General features: G+C 38.3%; 1 protein-coding gene across 6 annotated transcripts in view; it reads right to left on the reverse strand.

The window, feature by feature from the left end:
* Nucleotides 1–1,459: 1,459 nt before the first annotated feature.
* The window catches only part of map3k13 (mitogen-activated protein kinase kinase kinase 13), an 89,729-nt gene continuing 72,017 nt past the window's right edge, over nucleotides 1,460–19,171 (reverse strand). For all 6 annotated transcript variants that reach the window (XM_006636658.3, XM_015359167.2, XM_015359165.2 and 3 more), the window contains 8 exons: nucleotides 18,604–18,712; nucleotides 16,895–17,004; nucleotides 14,349–14,465; nucleotides 13,188–13,331; nucleotides 9,920–10,604; nucleotides 9,160–9,230; nucleotides 8,068–8,359; nucleotides 1,460–5,793 (listed from right to left, as the gene is read on the reverse strand). In XM_006636658.3, the coding sequence (XP_006636721.2) occupies nucleotides 5,692–5,793; nucleotides 8,068–8,359; nucleotides 9,160–9,230; nucleotides 9,920–10,604; nucleotides 13,188–13,331; nucleotides 14,349–14,465; nucleotides 16,895–17,004; nucleotides 18,604–18,712 (1,630 nt within the window). In that variant the 3' untranslated portion in view covers nucleotides 1,460–5,691. The remainder of the gene's footprint in view (nucleotides 5,794–8,067; nucleotides 8,360–9,159; nucleotides 9,231–9,919; nucleotides 10,605–13,187; nucleotides 13,332–14,348; nucleotides 14,466–16,894; nucleotides 17,005–18,603; nucleotides 18,713–19,171) is intronic.

Below are 19,171 nucleotides of genomic sequence, written 5' to 3' on the forward strand. Positions count from 1 at the left end.
TGCATACTGTTTTAAAAGGCACTTGTACAGGCACCCTGTAATTTCCGATGTTTTGATTGGTCCATGGGTATGTATTCTAACAGGCATCCCAAAACATATTACTTTTACTGCTAAGTGTAATGCTCATGTTAAAGTACTGTTTCCAGCCCCCGTACCACAATGTCTGGTGATCAATCACATAATCAATCTTCCAATCTGCCCTTTCCCGTGGCAATGTGGTTGGGCAAGTTGTCAATACCACTTGCACATAGTTAATAGCACCTACAATGTTCAGAGCAGGGTATTTTTTCCAACTATGGCTGCATTACAGTGCTCGATCTTAGCATTTGCTTCAGGCTTGACTCCCTTCTTGTTCCCTCGACCATGCTTCCTGGAACTCACTTTGCTTATTTTCATCTTACCATGCACAGAATGACCTGGATTGCTTGACTTTCTTGAACCATCAAAGATGTTAGATCTATGTAACAGAAGGGTAAAAAAGTATAATATGTTTTTGTGTTTACAAAACACCAAGAACTGACAGTTCTGTCGCTTCTCTCAAATTTACATTGTATTAACACTGATGAGGATTCCTGATAAAAATCAATTATAACAATATTACCCCCACATTTCTAGGAGGATCTTACTAGCTGAAGTTATATGCACTGCTATTTGTCAAACTCAGGAACAGTGATATGAAGAAACTGAAGCATATTATTAAATCAATCTCAGTAGCACAGTACATATATGTTAATAATGGGTGCAAAATGCCATTTCAGAGTTTAAATGCACTGCACTGCATATATTGCCAAAACACCAGTAAGCTGTAACAAGAACATAAAGCAAAATCATGATATACAACATATTAAACATGATGTTGTGAACCTATCAATCCAAAACAGGGGAAAAAAAGATAACGCTCAAGATTTTTAATTGTTGATTACTGCAGAAATTATTTACTATTAGGTAAGTTAATTTTATACTAAGTATTGAATAATTACATTAATTGATATACAACAATTTAGATATCATTTATAACTCATATAAATTCTGAATGCAAACTGGTGACCTTCAGCTGCTCCAGTACCAGATCCACACAAGTAGGTCATTCTCCGCTATGTCTGAGAATAGGCACAGTGGTGCCGATCAAACTACCTTTAGTCATTCTGAAATGATAAATGGACCTCGTTAGTCCATACCTTAATAAAAATTGAGAAAGCCAACTGATTTTCCATTTTAATTTGGAAATAGATTTATTTCTCTTTCTCTTCTTCACATATAGTGGCAAAAACAGCATAAAATGAATGTGATGGATGAAAACCATGAATGTCAACGTGTTGAATGACTTAATACTACTACTATTATAAACCAAGTTAATTGTACAATTTGCATCTTGATTTATTAAAACAGCATTTTTTAATGTAAGTATTATTATATTTGATGACTGGCTTTTAGACAAATGAGAAGCTCAAGACATGTAGTTGGTACAGTACATCGGCTTTTATTCCATGCAGTTGTTTGCTTTGATATTCCTTCTTATTCCCAATACTGTACAATGGTTAATACAGGACATGGTCAAGTTTGGTTGATCAGGAAGCCATTAAAACAGTTGATGAATGGATACAGAGGAAAGAGAGACCCGAGACACTCCCATGGGGAAATACAATTTTCATGAGCTTCCACAGGGTAAAAAGAGCTGTTGGCATTTACAGAAGGCTCCAAAGGAACACATAGTGGCTGGTGAACTACTAAGGGCATCTTAGATTAGTTTCATCATCCCACTGCAATCTGATCAAGATCCAACCAGACTTCTATTATCTGGAAAGGTCAAGTCCAATGGCAGACAGATGTAGCCCAATTAAGGTCCTGAGAGACTCAACTGATAAGGTCTGGAGGACAAAATTACAAGCGAAACACCAGGTTTACCACAATCCATCTGAAGTTAGTATCTCAAATATATATTCCAGGTGGACTACAAAGCTGACAACAACCTACCTCTTTATGAACAATCTGTAAAAAAGGCCTAATCGTATCTTTGCTCATCAGTCCATAAATAACATAAATGTAGATGAAAAACCTGAAATTATTTTTCTTAAACAGTAGAGTATAATGATTTAAACTCTATTCCTGAACTTAATTTTATTCCAATGTCTTTTGGGGTTTGTTTTAAGTGAACAATTACCACTCCGCAATAAATAAACAAATTTATTTTCACACAAATTGGAACCCCTCCCATACTTCCATTTTAAGATGTGTATACTCTGTTCAGTAAAAACAAATTAATATTGGGACAGTAGCCACCACACAATACAGTAATAAAACACAAGAGAGACTGCAGGAAAGTAATCAACTTTGAGAATCTTTTTTTGTGTTTTGGAAGAAAATTATCGTAGGGAAATTCCACCACTTCAAGTTGTATTGGGTACAATTTGTGCCATTACATATTGCAGTCTGAAGAGACTGTTATGACCAAGATTTACAAACATGTACATATTGTCTGGACTACCTGTGCATAGCTTTTCAGTCCCTGCCCAGTCTAAGAAAAAGATTAAATAAAATGTAGGATTAGCACTTACTGACTTTCATTTATAAAATCCAGATTGATTAGTAAAAAAAACTATGCCAACAGCCCTTTCCACACCCAATTAAGATCCATCATTTAATCATTCACTGACACAGTATTTGGACTTAAAAACATGATGCAACTAAAGCAGCTTCTGTTTAAAATTGCCAAAAACAAACAGAACTTCTGATCTACAGACACAACAGGTTTACATCATAAATTAAGTGATCTTCATGTAGGCCAGCTACAAAAAATTAAATAAAATTAAATTAAGATTTTAAAATGGAATAATTTACAAGATTTGACATGGCATAACACACTGTCCTTCACTCTTCACCACTGTGCTGATTTACAGTAATAACCGTTTCAGTAAATTCTTTAAAGACATTGTAAACATAGGGAGAGATACAGAGAGGCCGCAATTCACTTCAGGTTCTTTAATACAACAAGCTGAATTGGACCAAGTGAGAAGCCTAGTGGATGCAACAGAACTGCTGTGGGATATTATTAATTAAAGTGCTCAGTTTAATTAATTTATCACTTTCTTTTCCAATCATTTTCGTTAGAAGAACCTGAGCAGCCTTTGATGGTCCAACCACACCAGAAGATCACTGCAATGATCACTTTACTTTCATCATAAACATGGAAGTAGTAACTTTCCTACTCTATGTTAAATACTGTCCTTAGAGAGGTTATGAATGCTGCAAGCTATGGAAAGCTACCTCAATTAAATTGTATGCAATGTGTTAAAACATTTATGGCACCATTTATAATGCCAAACGAGTGTTTTGTTCACATACAACGCAGCAGATAAAACCTATAGGTAAATGGTGTGATAGGATCTCCTCCTGTTCAATACAGTTGTCTTTAGATAATGCAGGATAATGTCATCAGTCTCCCAAAAGTGCACCATCACCTTTCAGTTTTGTGATTTTTATTGAAAGACGCACACAGTCCAATTCAATCCAGATTAGCCCTTTCATAATTTCACCTGTAAATATGTTTTGAAGAATTGCAATCAAAATTCATTTCAACACTGAGTGGTTGATTCCCACTAGACTATGTACAGTATTTACCTAAAAAGAGTAGCAGCTAAGCACAAATATAACATTGTAAGATGCAGTATCCCTTTTTACACAGAGGAAAAATAAATTATAAAACAGCTACTTTATTAAACAGAGCACATAAAACTAAGTCCTTGGTTAAGAATGTTCTTCAAGGCTCGATAAACTACATATTTGGAGCTATAAAAATAAAACAAGTCATGTGCTGCTGTTGCTGTTGTTAATAACTATACCTTGGTTTGTTATCTCCACCTAGTGGATAAGAACAGTTCGTACTTCAGAGAGTACACAACATTTGACAGCACCTAACTATAAAACAGTAAATCCTGTACTCTACTGCATTTAGCAAAGCAGGCAGTGTAAATCACATTTTTATATGAAAATTTAAACTTGTTTTATATTAAGACGATATACATAAATCTCCAAACCCGCCAAGTTTTATAATGAAAGATACTGTCTAGCCTGCTAGACAATCCTGAGCACATGGAAGTGACCTTCCTATGACAGCCATCGGCCCGTATTGCTCTCTATCACTCACCAACAAAGGGGAGTTCACCTGCCTTGATTTTTTTTCCTCCAGATATATTTCCCAATATTTTCTCCTTACTATTTTTGATATTTTTAAACTGCTGCAAAAATAAAGCACATTTATCCCATATATTTTAAATCCCATGTCTAACACTGGAAAACTACAAGAAAATACCTTCAAGGTTTACATACATTTTTATCCTTCAGCAACTCCCATAATTACTCCACTCCTCACAGATAAGAAAATAATGCAATCTATCAATTGTCTGTTATGGAAACACCAGAAAAGATCACAATATAAACTCTTCAATTGTTCAGCACATCGGACAAAATCACAGTTTGAGAATCAAAAATAGAAAGGAGCACCTTGACCTGAAGCAACATAAAAGGGATACTGCATCTTGAAAACAACTAGTTGCCTGTTGCACAGAAATGTCCTTTTATGCTACTGTAAAAATGCTGCAGTAAGCCTGGAGCTGGTGGCTTCATTCTCCAGTGTACATAAGTCACACTTTCACTCACATTGGAAAGCATTGAGACAAAGGGCTGGTCAAAGAAAATAGGAAATATAGAGTTGCTTTGAAGACATTGTAAAATTCTGTTAGCAGACTGAACAAAATAGACTAGGGAAACAACACTGGTTTGGTTCTTGTTCAGGAACTTCAAACTTAATTTTTAAAAAGAAACGAACAATGAAAAAAACAAACATTTGGATTGGGCTGAGTTCATATGCTGGTTTATGCTGTATCTGGTATTTATTAGTCACAACCACTGGAAATATAGGTCATGCTCATTAGGTAGTCTCATACTGCAGGCTGAGCAGACATGCTTGATGGATAAATTGGATGGCTTTGGGGGAAGAGCAAATATTCATGCTGGTGTTTGAGCTTTTTTTACTCCTTATTTCTGGAAGAGTGTAGGAAAGGGGCTTGTTTCTGTAAACTTAAAAAAGAAAAACACAGCCAGATGATTTCTAGTCGGAGAACAAAAACTGGCTGAAAGAGAACCCCTTTAAAAAGACCTTCAACTGATACTGGAATGGCCTGCACCATGTTATGCTGTTTGGTTGAGTAAAGTTTAGGAGTTTTGCAAATATCTCCTCAGTTTCTCCCTCTACGGACACAAACAGTGTTGTAGCAAAATTCTGCGTGGGTTCTTCTCAGCAGAACCAGTTCAGTAACAACCCCTGATGGCCCCAGCACAGGCACTGACAGTCAGATCTATGATCCACATTGAGTCTTCCAGTTTCTCACTCTCAGCAAATATACTCCAAGCTTTACAATACAAAGTTGTTTTTTTTTAAACCTCAAACAAAAATAAATTATCAATGTTACACTAGCTACATTATTGAACAAATATAATCCCTGCCATAGGTAACTGGAAATGGAAGCTTCCCAGGATTGGTGATCTGGAAAGGCTGGTATTTGGGGATGGGGTACAATGAGGGAGCTGGGGTTCAAAGGTTGTTTTAGTGTTTCTGCTGTGTGATTCTGTTATTGCGGTTTTGTTCAAAGGTCTCCTGAAAGCAGAGCATCGTCTCCCAGTGTTTGTCAGGGTTCACCAGGTGGAGGTGCCACAGGGCTTGTTGTTCCGCACTGTGGCATCGGAGCACTCTGCCTCTGAGGAATCACAGTCTGACTCTCCGTAGTGCAGGGGATTCTGCAAACACACACATCAGATGAATGGTTAATTATGTATCCCATGCTGGAATGCAACGCAGGATGTCTAAGTTAACTATACAGAGGAAAACAAAGCAACAGAAACACCGGATACTAAATATCAGTGATTCAGAAATAACTGCCCTAACAACAACCACATGCACACGATAGGCAAAAAAGCATCTCCACTTTGTACCCTTTTTAATGGTTCTATGCAGAAAACATGCACAAATTCCTCACAGACATGATAAAATAGAAATGTGGTAATAAATATGACAAAATAACTAACTCTCCGCTTGGCTCAGATAAATGGAAACAATGCAAACAAGCCAAAATATTTATCACTGTTTGGTTACCCAGAAACTATATAAGTCATAAGCAGCTCCAAGAAGCATTTTTATGTAATATGCTTACTGAAGTCACACTTTGAAAAGAACACTTTCAATGAGAAACATGAACCATAAAATTACAAATAATACACTGCCTATATAGACACAAAGGTCAAACAGAAAGAGTTAGTTTGGAGAAAGAGTTATTTTGATCTGTAGAACACATTAAAAATAAAATTGGCCACTTCTTATGGCACTTCATCAATATCTAGGTACAAAAGGCCTGTATATAGTATATAGTGATTAGTGACTATGTATTGAGTCTATACAAAGAATAACATCAAATAACATGTTATACCCTGAAACAGTACCGGACTTCCTATTAGGCACTGTAGGCACAGTGCCTAGGGCCTACAAAATCTGTAGGAGCTATGAAGAATTTAAGCACTAGTGACTAACGAAAAACGAGCTGAAACAACATGCTTGCAATCGACTCTACTGTAGGTGCTTCAAATCAATAATCATACGCTATCCAGCAGCTGTTCTATAAACCTGAAGTATCGAAGTAATGGTCGCTCGACTCGCTCCATCAATCATGTGGTTTAGCATTAGAATAGGTTAAAGTGCATCATGTCAATCGATGCAATACAATTGGTGTGCACTCTTCTTTTTGGACATTTTGGAGTGAAAGTGCCTAGGGCCTATGAACACCAAAATCCAGCCCTGTCCTGAAAATCATTAAAAAGGATATGAAAATTGTGGTAATGCTCATTGTTGTATATAAATGTATCTGTTCTTAGATAAAAATGATTTGCATCAAGGACTTAGTCAATAGCAGTAATTATTTCTGTACACAAGGTGACACAAAACATTCAAGGAGTAGACAAGCTCCCAAAAAAGACAAGTGAAGATCTAGTTGTTCAGGATTGGGTAAACGATTGAAATTAACAATGCACTTTTAATGTGAAACAAACAGATAATGAAGAATCACTGGCTTGTTGGGGAGGCTTCCAGCTACTCAAAATATTTCTATTTCTATGGTAATGGACGTCTATAGAGACATAGTCACTGGTAGACCAATCTACAAAAGCATCAAAACATGATTATAAAATTTGAGTATACAAGTAAAATCTGAAAAGGAACCAAAAGGACTGGAGCCAACAAAGGAACCCAAAAGAGAACATCAAACCATCAAAAGACCAGATATTTAAGTACTAATATTGAAATACCAACAGCAGAAGGAATGTAAAGCAAGACATCGAGGTTACCAATCACATCATCACTGCATGCTACTTAAGAGTGATGGTGATGAATACAAAAATAACCACATAATACACATAATTTAGTCTAATATAATACTATCAAGAATGTAGGCATAAAGGAAGAAGTAGTTATTAGGGGGGATTTTCCTCCAATCCACTGGAAAAAAATCAGGAAAAAAACACTGAGAAGAACATCAGGAAATGAAACTAAAATGTTAGAACAACGTTTTTTACCTACAATATGGAGCGAGTATTCCAATAAAATAGTGTGATAAAATGGTATGCTAGTGAAGTCTAGCTGTTGACTTCACCTGAAGGCTGAAGGAGTCGAGCCCCTACCACATTTCTGAGATTGAGAAAATACAATCTCTTAAATTATTGCAAAAAACAACTTCATAAGACCAAATGTTTGTGTTTACACATAATGATTTTACATTATGTGCATAACATCATGTAATATTTCGAGACAATATCTGTTTATATTTGCATTCACGTACAATTTTGCAATCAAGAAAAAGCCTGTGCCTACTGTCAAAAATACTTGGGAGAAGGATTGTCTGATCTATGAAAGAACAGAGCAAAATAGAATGCTGAGAAAAACAATCAAAATGGCCTGACTGAACAATCCACACTAATGTGAGAATGGTTCACGGCAGTTCCATAAAAAATAAAAGAGAAGCAGACCTCATAGCTGTGCTCGTCGGTACAGAGCTTGCCCAGGGAGATCTGGGTCTTCACGCGGCGAACTGCACACTCCTTGTCCGAGAGGCCATCGGACTGGGTGGAGATGTCAATGGGGAGTTCCGGAGTTTGTGAAAGCAGTTCGTCCAGTCGTTCTTCCTGGCTGTTGCTGAGCTGCTCCAGAGGCCCACTGTGAGAGTGATCGCTGGTGTTGCCCTCTTCACCATCTGACACTGACAGGTTCTCTGAGCTGAAGGTGGAATATGACTGAAAGCTGCTCATGCAGCGATGTGGCCTGTGAGAGAGGGTGGAGGGGGCTTCCTTTGAAACAACTGCTAATTGAAAGGCAAGATATGCCTGCAGGGAGCTTTGCAGCTGTACTACAGATCTATTAATTAGTTGATTTTGGAGGCTTGGTGGTCCAGCACATAAGCTGGTATTATTATTACTTAGCAAGCGATACACGGCATTATGCATTATATTTTTTTCAGGTTTAGAATTTGTTTAGTCATGAGTTTGTTTCTTCTTTGTACTTTACTGTATCTCATTAAGTCAATGAAGGGTTTGATTGTGTAACTGAGGGCACAGCTGGAACAAAAAAAATGCAGCTGTTTTGGTCCAGGACCAGGATTGGGAACCCATGACTTAGAGGTTGTCTGTATTCATGTCTGAACAATGATGTTTTTTTTTTAAAGCTCATTGATTTTCCTTATTTTTAACCAAAGTGTATCCAATATATATACATATGCAATACATAGATCTCCTCCAAAACAAAAGTGTTAAGTGTGATATGAAGAAGAGTGACTTCCACTCTCCTTCTACCCTTACCTACTGTAACACTAACCTTAAGCCAAAGCTATAAGTTTAAAATGTGTGGATCCAACATAGCAAAACTAGAACTAAACAAGAGGAGACAAAACATGTGGGGTTCTAATGGGTGACGAATGCCTTCAAGTTAAAAGGTTGGAGCTGAAATTCACTTCTCAATGCTTTTCTTTGTGTAAACAAATAAATTCAGTAATTAACATGGGTGCAATCTGCATTACAATGCATACACCGTGTTCACTATTTAACGATGTATAAGCCATCTTTTACCTCTGTCTCCTTGGAAATTCCACTTCACTGTCCACCTCCCCTTCCTCCTCTTCAGACGAATCATCACCATCCTAAATAACAGCAGAAACAGTTATTCAACTGCAGACTCTCAGTCCTCTCATAGCTTGTAGTAGTGGTTAATTAAACACCCTAAAAAAGTCATTAAAAACACTCCGAACCTCAATAGAGCACTTGTTCTTAAAATAGAAATAATAATCCCCTCTGTACTTAAATGAAGTGTTACCAAATAATTTCTACTTTAATACCAAGATGTTAGTGGCATGGTGCACTGATTATTAGTTAGCCTTCTAGTGTCTCTGGGTGCTCTGGTTTCCTCCCACTTTCCAAAGACATGGTGCCTACAGTAAGTTAACTGTGCTCTCTAAATTGTGTGACAGTATGAACAGTTGTGTGTCAGTGGGCTTGCCTTGTGATGAACTGGTATCTCATCCAGTATCCCATCCAGTTTGTTGCTCTAACCAGGAATGAGTGACTTTCTGATAGTAATGATGGATGCCAAGTATTGCTATGTATCTACACTTCATAACTGGCATTAAACCCTTAATCAGGACAAGTCTAGTGTGAAACACTGTTACAACATGCCTTCTAAAGATCAAAAGACCATAATCTCCTTTTTTATATTAACACATACCTAATATAGGTGAAATACCTAAACCCATTCCCTAACCAAATCTGTCTTTGATTATCATTTCATGTCCAGTCACAGCTGTCCACCCTTAACACTGAACCTGTTTCTTACCTTCCTGAGAGGCCGTAGAGATCGTGGTAAACCAGGTGGGGTGATGTCGTGGGGAGAGTTGTCATGGGGTACCCCATCTTTGTCCTTGGAGGCTGGAAGACCGTGCTCATCCTGTTGGGGGTGTGATTCGTAGGTGCTAAGCAGGGAGTATGAGGGACGTTTGGGATGGCTGGGGGCAGGAAATCTTTCTCCAGCAGTCTCCTGGCAGTGGGGGCAACCTGGGAAAGGGTGGGCTTGGCAGCATGGGCACAGGGAGCCTGGGCCAGATCTGTCAGGGGTCGCACGCTCACGGGAGTCAGCCTCCATAGCGGTGGAGATGAGGTCAGGACTGGAGCCTGAGACACGCCTTTGCAGGTGGTCAGTTTGTGGGCTGCGCAAGGCTGCAGCAGGGCCAAAGTAACGCAGGTTGTTGGCACAATTGGCCACAGCGTCTTCTCGGGCGTGGTGGTGATGGTGTTGGTGGTAGTGTTGCAAGGGTTGCTGTTCCTCTGGTGCAGCTGCTACATTCTTCAGGATACCTGAGAATTCGCTGTGGCTGCCTTTGCTGTTTCCCCGCCGGTGCCGGGGCTTGCTGCGGTACCTGGCCTTCCCAGGAGGGGTGGACACTTTGGGGCTCCCAGAGAGCGGTGAGGGGGAAGGCAGAACCTCCACACTGGGGATACCATCTGAGCGCAGAAGGTCCGGTCTGAGGGAATAAATTGAGGAGGAAATCTGTATCAGAAAACAACTGTGTGTGACTGGGATAGCCAAACACATAATAATAATAATAATAATAATAATAATAATAATAATAATAATAATAATAATAATAACAGAACTTTAAAAAACACTAAAAACATGTAATGCCTTTCAGTATGAACACAAAAGCAAAAAAAAGGAAAAAAAAATATTTAAAAATAATGAGTGGAATCTCAAGTTAAACTAAATTATATATTAAAAGCTTTTAGTTCATAACATCTTAATCAAAGTTTATCAAACACAGATTTTGATGTTAGCTTTTAAAGTATCAACAAATTCAGGGACTCTAAAGGATTTGGGCCGTAAACTCCATAGATGCGGTGGTACACATAAGAAGGCTACATCACACTTTTGAATGGAGCCTGGTCTTTGGCAGATTAAAAAGGCCAATCTCAGATTAACAGCTGTACAGTCCAGAGCTAGACCAATCAGTTCCTACATGTAAGCAGAAGGACCTTAAGGTTCACTTTAAATTTCACTGGTAGTCAGTGCAGTTTAAAAACGGCTCTGTGCTGAGCACTTCAGCAACCAAAACAGAAAAGATTGGAAATACTTTAATAAGTTTATTTAGTACTTTAAAAGAGCAGTGTACTCATGATGAAATAAAGGCATGTATCAAATATTCAGCAAGAGTCTTCACCGAGCATATACCCTTGTGATACTTGAGGCACTACAAGTGATACAAGGATTCTGAATTCCACAGAGGCTTTGATTTCTGCAAAAACAACACCAAAGTTACCAACTTTGTGAAGCCAACGCTGGGAGCCTATGAAGATAATACCAGTTTGTCACGGCTGATCTTAAGAAAAGTATGCTGCATTCATTTCTTATTGTCAAACACTTGTAGAGTGCAAAACAGCAGGGGTTGTATTTAATTTGTTTTTCTTACTAATATGAGTGTTAAGACCATGGCAGAGAAACCCAAATCAATAATAGTGAATGATCTGACCATGAGGCAACATGTATACGTTAAGTCAAATGTTTAGGCAACATTTGAAAAATGTTGTTTCCAGTAAAGGGTCCCAGCGCAAAAACCTGTAGAAGACCTGGAGTAAGTAGAGGTAGTTTAAAATAGCTAAATCTAACATTTCCTTCTGGTCATCAAACAATCTTGCAAACGTAAGGACAAGTAATCAGGGCCAGCCCCAGTGTTTTGGGGGCCCTAAGCAAGACAATGGAAAGGGGCCCCTTCAGATCACGATTTGCACAGACACTATTATAAGCTCCAAACATAACCCTATTTTAATATTTATATCAATAAAATTAATTATAGAACTAGAAAACTTGTATTAACCAGCTTTGGAGAACACATTAATAAACAATTTATAAAGAAGGCACAGATTTTACAAAGATGAAGTATTTTAATATTGAAAGTAATCAAAAGGTGCATTAATAACAATAAACAATGATAAACAAGATCTCTGTTACTTCTAAATTTTATCCAATAACTTGAATTACTACAATGAAACCTTTGTAGAAATAAATGTGAAATTAAGTAAGAAAAAACAAGGGAGATGACCTCAGTAAGGCTGGGCAGATGAAAGTTTTATAAAAAATGTTCTATAAATCAATTTAACTACATTTTCAACCTCAGGTATGTTTTAATCATCTTGAGCTCTGAAAAGCTCCTCTCTGCTCCTGCCACTGTCACTGGGAGAGAGATTGCAATCTGAAGAGACTCGGGTTGTGAAACCGCAAGGAAAAATACTATGTGTTTTAATGCAGATTACGTATAATTGATTAACAATCTTTGGTTCTGTACATTTGCTTTCACATTTTTGGTTGACTGGATGGCACTGATATTTAGCCAGGTGACCCACACAGCAGGTGTACATTTGTGGAAAACTTGAATCTGTTAACTTCTAATAAAAACACCTAAAAGTAGTTTACGTCTCTAGTTTGAAAATGTAAAATGTCTAGCGTTCACTAGCTACGTGGATCTGACTCAAAACCAAATGAAAAACAAATTATTACATTATAATGCACATTGTACGTTACTACAATGACTTGATTCAGTGTACCTCTGTTTTGAGATTGCTTATCTCTCTCTTCTTTTCTGAGCTTCCGAAACATTACGTACTTAATTATGATTGGTCATTATTTTTTGACTGGGCTTCCATTAGGATAACCTACAGAATATCCTGTAAGAAAGAGTTGCTATAGGTTCACGTTTGAGCGTGCCAATAAAAAGTATGCTGTGTTTATGCCATTGAGGGGGCTCCCAGGTGGCCTCAGGACCCTAGGTGGTTGAGACTAGTTCGTCTATGCCTATGTTATTTTTGATTGAATATGAATTTTCACTACACTGTGCCACTACATCCTTATCCTCTATTACAAGCGAATGACTTTGCAATGCACTTTGGGAATGTGCTCATCAAGAAAAGGAACTACCTAGAATAAAGACTGAATGATTAACTGACTGGTCTTTGGTTTCTGCTTTGTGGCCACAGGATGTTTCTTTGGTGTACACTTTGATCCAACTTGAAGAACAAATAAAAAAAAAGACAGCTGGGGCAGTGGAAGCACTCACCGCTTGGCTGCCTGCACCCCTGGCTTGTGTGCCATGCTGCCTTTCTTCTTGATGAGCTTCTCCACAGCGTTGGGCCGGACCATGGGCCTCACCGGGTGGCGCTTGTACGTCCCGGGATACTTCTTCTCCACAGCCTGCTCCCTCCTGGCAGGGCATGGCAGTGGATTTAATATAACTGTAGGATCACGAACTGTACATCCAATCTAACTACCATTCACTGGAGATTTTAAACAGGTTTAGACCTACAGGCCAAACCTTTTTTTTTTAAATCTGTCTGAATTTTAATGCTAACATGTCTTTCTTGAAATTAATATTAATAGGTGGTATCATTTTAAAAAGGCCTCAGCAACACTTGTGTGTGTGGTTGTTTGGTTGTTTAGCCTATTTATCAGTTATCAGTACCGCTTGCAACTGTACTAACAGCCATGTGCTATCAGAAAGCACAGAAATGAATTGATTTTCTGGGAAACAGGACTAATTTACAGAACATCTGACTTAGTGCAGTTTTCCCTGGTTTGCATGAACTATATTAAGACAAATTTACACCTCTAGCTTAGAGCATACTGTAATTAAAAAAGGTTTATTGGAAAAAGTAACTGAACATGAACAAAGCCCTACCATAGGCATACAGAACTCTATTATATGAGGACAGAGTCACTAACATTAGTTCTACCTGAAGAAAATTCTTTAGTTGTTTAAAAACTTAGTCACTTGCCCTTTTTTCAGAACTTTTTCCATTAATGATCATGAGTTATCTATGAAAGCATCTCATTAACTTTAGTTTGGAAAAATAATAAAATATTTAATATTTAATATAAAAATATAAAATATCAATATTAACATCTAATACCTGACAGCTCAAAGGCACAGGGAAACCAGGAGACACTAAGGTTCTAATTAATAAATCATTACTACTTCTTCTATTTTATACATGCCTTCTTTCTCAGAAAAAAAACGTTACAATAATATTTCAGAATGTTATATTTTCTAAAAGTTTTTTTTATTTGTACAAATGTGGTCAAAACCCTGCATAAATAAGGTTCTACAATCTTAAAAAGGGCTGAAGTCTGACATGTTGGAGAGATGCTACAGGGGCTTATATTAGATTCTCAGGCAGGACATTTTACAGCTTTAGTGCCAAGTAGGAGAGGAGGCACCTACTTGATAAGTTCCTTCTCCCGGACCTCCAACTGCAGCATGATGGCACTGAGCTCCATGTACAGGTTGTTGGCCCTCTCCAGTTTCTTTTCATAGTGTTCTCGGATATCCAACGCATGCCTGAGAAAGACGGAGAGCAAGAGGAGCCAAGGGAATTAATACAGGTAACAGTATTTGACGAACCTTGCAGCTACAAAGCATATTTTCTCTGTCCTTGTACCCTGTAAAGACCTAAAAGGAAGTTTTGATAAATTCCATTAAGTTGGTAATGTCTCATTGTAATCCCTGAGAGCTACAGGTAGTTTATTTATTTTTACTTATCTCTAATCTAACTCACAAGTAATAAGCGTTTAGAAAGTGATGATTTGAGGGTGACCTATAAAACATTTTGAATTGTGGCTCTCCAGCACCAGGGCTTTTCAACATTATGCTACTAAAATTGACCACACACTTTTGGAGAAACTATACCTAGCTTTGCTTTTCACATGGTTTCTCTGAATACTTGTTAAGCATTTCTCTGACATTTATTACTACCAGAGGTACAGCAGGAATAGGCACCTGATTAAAAACACATTTTTAATTAACAAAACAGAAAAATGAAACCAAAGATCATACCATGCTATAAATATAGAAGCAGACAAGCCCTTCCTTAAATTAATGAAGAACTTGGACTTGAACTTGGACTGGATCAAATCACCCAAGAAGAGTTGCATTTTGTGATATAAAGTAACGACTTAGAATTTGTATTTGACATTAAAGCTGAACTTAATGTACAGTGCTGTGAAAAAGTAAGTACATCCCATGAAAAGGTGTGTGTTTTCCAACATATTTGCATGTATGGATATTTAATATAAATATGATCAACAATAACAAATAACAATAGGACGTAACAAATAACAATGTAAATTATTATTTACAATAATTTATTCAACAGTAAAAAGTCAGAAAAGCAATTGTCTGCTGTGGAAAAAAATAAGTACACCCCATAGCTTCAATAGCTGGTGATGTCCCCTTTGGCAGAAATCACTTCTTGAAGTGGTTTCTTGTAATTATCTATCAGTCTCCTACATCGACTTGGAGAAATTCTTGCCCAATTCTTACAGAACTCCTTCAACTGTGTGGTGTTTGAGGGCTTTCTTGCATGTACTGCCCTCTTCAAGTCCCCCCATAGCATTTCTATGGGGTTAAGATCTGGGCTTTGACTTGGCCATTCCATAACCCTCCATTTCTTCTTTTTGAGCCATTCTTGAGTGTTTTGGGTCATTGTCTTGTTGCAAGGTCCACTTATGGTGCAGCTTCAGCTTTTGAAAGACAGCCTCACATTCTCCTCAAGTACTCTCTGGTACAAAGTGGAATTAATGGTTTACTCTATGATTGCAAACTGGTCAGGCCCTAAGGCAGAAGAGCAGCCCCAAACCATAATGCTTCCACCACCATGCTTTACAGTTGGTATGAGGTTCCTTTGGTCAAAGGCAGTTTTTGGGTTTTGCCAAACTTGACGTCTGTCATTGTGGCCAAACAGCTCTACCTTTTTTCTAATCGTTCCAGAGCACATTGTTTCAATGGTCCTGATCTTCACCAAGGTGTTGTCTAGCAAACTTCACTCATGCATCTATATTAATGTTTGAGAGCAGAGGCTTCTTCCTTACTGACCTCGCATATAGGGCAAAGTTGTGTAGTCTCTTTCGGATGATTGACTCATGTACTTTGCCATTGACTGAGGCAAGACTTTGCCTTTAAATCCCTTGATGTTATCCTGGGGTTCTTGGGGACCTCCTGCAGCATCTTTCGGTCAGCTCTTGGGCTGAATTTGGTGAGATGACCTGGCCAAGATAGATTGCCAGTGGTTTAACATTTTCTCCATTTGTAGATGATCTTTGGGACAGTGGAGTGATTGACTACAAATTGCTTGGAAATGGCTTTAAAACCCTTCCCAGACTCATAGGCATCAACAGTCTTTCTTCGGAGGGCCTCAGAGAGCACTTTTGATCCTGGCATGATGTAGCCACATGCCTCAATTACTAAGACCAGACCAGACCACAGGTTTGTGATGTTTATATAAGGCAGTGCCCTCCAAGTTACTCTCGAGTGATGTTCTAATTATTTGCAGCTGTTTTAGTGCACGTGATTCTAATTTTAGGCATTTGATGCAATGATAAAGGTAGGGTGTACAAACTTGTACGCACAAGGCATTTGCATTTCTGTTGATTTAAATAGTACAAATGTGTGCAATATGTGATTTTTCAATGTTATTTTTAAAAATTGGATCACCTTTATCTATCAGTATTGTTGAAATGGCGATCAAATATCCTTTTGTCCAAAAAAGTAAAAAAAGACATACCTTTCATGGGGTGTACTTCCTTTTTTTTACACCACTTTACATTTAACTCTGTACATACTAGAGTTAACACTAATTTTGCCATCTTACTTTGAGGTAATTTATTTTTTCTTCCTCTAGTCTTAATACATTTTCCAGGTGTTTTAAGTAAGAGGCCAGTTATTGAAGGGATTTCCAGGACTATGGAACAGTGCAAAAACATGTCCCACACCTCAGTTCATCTCTCCTGCGGCGGATCAGCTCCTCATCTAGTCGGTGGATGCATGTTCCCTCACTTTTGATCTTCTCAAAGTGTTTCTTCACCTCCTCTCTCCACTCCGCCTGCAACATCACATCACACAAACAATGCCAAGATTTGTACAAATCCTACAAACAATGCCAAATAGAAGCACATACTTGATAAGCAATGTGAGGGGAAATACAGCCACTGCATTGCATCCTACTATTTTAGGAATTTCTCAGTTGATCGGAATAAGAGGAAGAGCACCGCACGAAAGTAAACAAACACGAAACATCAAACAGACTGTGCTGGCTCCAAAGGTCGACAAGCCTCTCCTCCATTTACCGTCCAAAATACTCGCTTTCCTTCTTTCCTTGCAGCCGCATTGTACCTCTGGTTGAGCGCTCATTGGCTGTTGACTGTTGCAGACAAAAGAGCCCACCCCTACGACTTGCATCTCGCCATGAGAAAATCAAACCTGTTTGATCGTAGCGAGCCGCAAAGAGTCGTAGGGACTGTTAAGAGTGCTGGGTCGCTGGGGGTGTCACACTGCACATCTGACAGTAACGGGCACGGGCTGCGACTATCTACAATTCACTGTGATTTTTCTTACGATTCTGTAAATGAAGGCTACGACTGAAAATCCTAGGAAAAGTCATGTAGTGTGATGCCGGCATAATTCTGACTGTTGTGTTCATTTAAACTTGCGTCATGGAAACTTCAAATAATTATAATAAATAACAGGCTGATCTAAGTAACTGTTTTGGGTGATACAGTAAAATATAAATTTTACTGTATGGTGTGGTGAGATGTGAGCCTTTGGGATTTTAGCTGCTGATATGTCAGTGAGGGGCAAGCGGGATAGATTATCTTTGTCAGGGGGACAGTGAGAAGTTGGCTCTCGCAGTAATACAGCAGAAGAAAAATCCAATGCTGGAAAGGTGAGGATTCCAGCCACAATCCCGGAGAGGACTGAGCAATGCTACAGAGTACAGGTCTGTCTGGGCAACAGAAGGCACATGCTGAGTCATCTGTCCATGTCTGCTCTGCTTGAGCGGAATGTGTCAGGAAATTCAGAGAAGATGAGTCTTATGGTGTGACCATAGTAGTGGAAAATGGTTAAACTCCCATGTTAAGAAGTGAACGGCCTAGGAGTATTGAATGGTTTAGAGGAAGTTTAAGGTTAATGAGAGAGGGGAGGCTCTCACAAGAGTAGCAGCCTCAGTCATTTCCGTGTCAGCTTGTCAGTAAACAAGACAGGTACCTGAACACTGGTTGAGGCTTTTTTTTACATTACTACAGCATCTTGTGAAGGCTTGCACTACAATATGCATTTAGTATTAAGTAGTAATGAAATATAAGAAGGTTAATGGGCTGTTGAGAATGGAATCAGTATTTTTAACTTAGAACTAAAAAGTACCACAAGTTGACTACTAAGCTTCGATTGTTTTATACCAGGTAGAGAAGCTGACTATGTACCTATGAACCAGGCAAGGTGCTCTGAGCCTTAATGCAGAAATAAGAATACTTTAACCATTTTGGTTCATCAGACACTGACAAGTACCAAGTCTCAAGTGTTTTTCACATCCATGGACTTATTTATGATGGTAGTTAAATATAGAAATGAAAAGCGCCACTCAGGAATTGACATCCTATGGACAAAGACAGGCTTTTAGCTCTAAGGGGGTCTGTGGGCTAACCTGGGATTTGAAGTAGGTCTCCTGAGGTGTACCCAGCACGTCAGCTGAGGCAATGTCCAGGTGCAGGAGGATCTGCCTGAAGGAGGGCCTGTTTCTAGGCTTTCCCTGCCTGCAGTAGAACAAAGAGGGTTAGAGAGTGAGAAAGAGAGCAGCACTTTTACCATCTTTGCACTCCCTCAGTGCACTACATAAACATCACAGTATTCTTGTGGTACGTTGTGGCAGCATGTACACTAATACATGGCACTCCTGGATCAAACTAAATACCCAAGCTTCCCGATTCCTTTAAAACTATTCTAAATGGTATATTCCTATACTAATTTAGAACACAATCTTTTGAAAATGGCTCAATTATTAAATTAAATATTTATTCCAATACTTATGAAGTCAGGAAAGTCGCACTAAATTAAAAATTGCCATCTTGAAAGACCCTTTTATAGATTTTTTACAAAATTCTGTATTTTGTTCTAATGGCTACTGTCCACAAAAATAAGGGAATAGTAAGGAGATGGTATTATCGTCTGCAAAATTCTGGAGACTGATGGAGTGAATAGGAATTAAGTGATTA

This window comes from Lepisosteus oculatus, chromosome 12, assembly GCF_040954835.1.
Source record: "Lepisosteus oculatus isolate fLepOcu1 chromosome 12, fLepOcu1.hap2, whole genome shotgun sequence".
Lineage (NCBI taxonomy): Eukaryota > Metazoa > Chordata > Actinopteri > Semionotiformes > Lepisosteidae > Lepisosteus > Lepisosteus oculatus.